The sequence below is a fragment of the Arachis duranensis genome, chromosome 1 (assembly GCF_000817695.3).
Source record: "Arachis duranensis cultivar V14167 chromosome 1, aradu.V14167.gnm2.J7QH, whole genome shotgun sequence".
NCBI classification, from domain to species: domain Eukaryota; kingdom Viridiplantae; phylum Streptophyta; class Magnoliopsida; order Fabales; family Fabaceae; genus Arachis; species Arachis duranensis.
The window spans coordinates 42682438-42684559 of record NC_029772.3 but is presented as its reverse complement, the minus strand read 5'-3'; the positions used below and the strand labels follow the sequence as shown (position 1 = coordinate 42684559).

The 2122-nt window shown below is 41.9% G+C and overlaps 1 protein-coding gene across 1 annotated transcript; it reads left to right on the top strand.

Annotated features, from left to right (window-relative positions):
* Positions 1 to 1447: 1447 nt before the first annotated feature.
* On the top strand, positions 1448 to 1909 carry LOC107487328 (uncharacterized). The gene has a single exon (XM_016107949.1). The coding sequence runs from the start codon at positions 1448 to 1450 to the stop codon at positions 1907 to 1909; it is 462 nt and encodes a 153-aa protein (XP_015963435.1).
* Positions 1910 to 2122: the final 213 nt, after the last annotated feature.

The following is a 2122-nucleotide window of genomic DNA, read 5'->3' as shown; positions in this document are numbered from 1 at the left end:
TTTAGGGCATGCTGGTTTTTACAGAAGGTTTATTAAAGATTTTTCAAAGATAGCCAAGCCCTTAAGCAATCTCCTTGTATCTGATACACCATTTGTCTTCGATGAAACATGCATGTTAGCTTTTGAAAACTTGAAAATGAGATTATCATCTGCACCTATCATTTCCTCACCTGACTGGAACTTACCATTTGAACTGATGTGTGATGCATCTGATTTTGCAATAGGGGCAGTGTTAGGATAGAGGAAAGATAACTTAGTCCATGTGATATACTATGCCAGCAAGGTCCTTAATGATGCTCAAATAAATTATACCACAACCGAAAAGGAACTGCTGGCAATAGTTTTCGCATTTGACAAGTTTAGATCGTACCTCATTGGTGCAAAAGTGATTGTTTTCACAGATCACACAGCACTTAAATATTTGTTTGCTAAGCAAGAATCAAAACCGAGACTAATAAGATGGATCTTATTGTTGTAGGAATTTGATATTGAAATCAGAGACAAGAAAGGAGTGGAGAACAAGGTAGCAGATCACCTCTCCAGAATCCCTCAGGATGAAGGTGGGGCACATGATACTCATGTGAACAAGCTCTTCCCTGATGAGCAATTGATGGTAGTTCACAAGGCTCCATGGTTTGCAGACATAGCCAACTTCAAGGCAACTGGGGCTTTACCACCAGATATACATAAACATCAGAAAAGAAAGCTCATGAATGATGCAAAATACTTTGTCTAGGACGAGCCATATCTCTTCAAGAAGTGTTCAGATGGAGTCCTCAGAAGATGTGTTTCGGAAGAAGAAGGACGAGAGGTCCTATGGAATTGCCACAACTCAAGTTATGGAGGCCACTTTGGAGGGGACAGAACTGCAGCAAAGGTTCTACAAAGTGGGTTCTTTTGGCCGACCCTTTTCAAGGACGCCAAGGAACTGGTAAAAAGCTGCAATGAATGCCAAAGAGCGGGAAACTTGCCCAAAAGAAATGCCATGCCACAAAATTTCATCTTAGAGCTGGAATTGTTTGATGTGTGGGGAATAGATTTCATGGGGCCGTTTCCAACTTCATATGCAAACAAGTACATCTTAGTAGCTGTGGATTATGTCTCCAAGTGGGTAGAGGCGATTGTAACTCCAACAAATGATAACAAGGTGGTTATGAACTTCCTCAGGAAGAATATCTTTAGCCAGTTTGGAGTCCCAAGATCCCTCATCAGTGATGGAGGGAGCCACTTTTGTAACAGACCATTAGAGGCTCTTCTCCTACGATATGGGGTAAAACACAAGGTAGCCACACCTTACCACCCCCAAACAAGTGGACAAACTGAGATATCCAACAGAGAACTAAAGAGGATTCTGGAAAAGACTGTGGGTGCATCAAGAAAGGATTAGTCAAAGAAGTTGGATGATGCTCTTTGGGCGTACAGAACAGCATTCAAAACACCACTTGGAATGTCCCCATATCAGCTGGTGTATGATAAAGCTTGTCACTTACCACTGGAGCTAGAACACAAGGCTCTATGGGCTATCAAGATACTAAATTTTGACAGCATTGCTGCTGGTGCAAAGAGAATCTTACAGTTGCAAGAGATGGAGGAATTCAGGTCACAAGCCTATGAAAATACCAAGATGTATAAGGAGAAGGCAAAGAGAAGACATGACTCACATCTTGCACCCAGGAGTTTCAAAAGGGGGCAGCGAGTGCTCCTATACAATTCCAAACTAAGACTGTTCCCAGGAAAACTCAAATCAAGGTGGTCCGGACCCTTTCTTGTCACAAAGGTCTCGCCGTATGGACACGTAGAAGTCATGGATGAAGTTTCAGAAAAGACTTTTACAGTGAATGGACAAAGACTCAAGCATTATCTGGGCAACATGGGGGAAAACCCCAGGATGAAATACCATCTCAAGTAAGTGAGGACTCGTCGAGCTAGTGACGATAAAAAAGCGCTTTGTTGGGAGGCAACCTAACCTCAGGTAGTTCATTTTTATCTTCATTTCAATAAAGATCACAAGTTGTTTCCCCTGTATTGCAAGGAGCTAAGTTTGGTGTTTCACACCAGAACAATCAAAGGAGACAGTGTAATTCTAAGTTTGGTGTTCCACCAAAAGGACATTTAGTTAGAA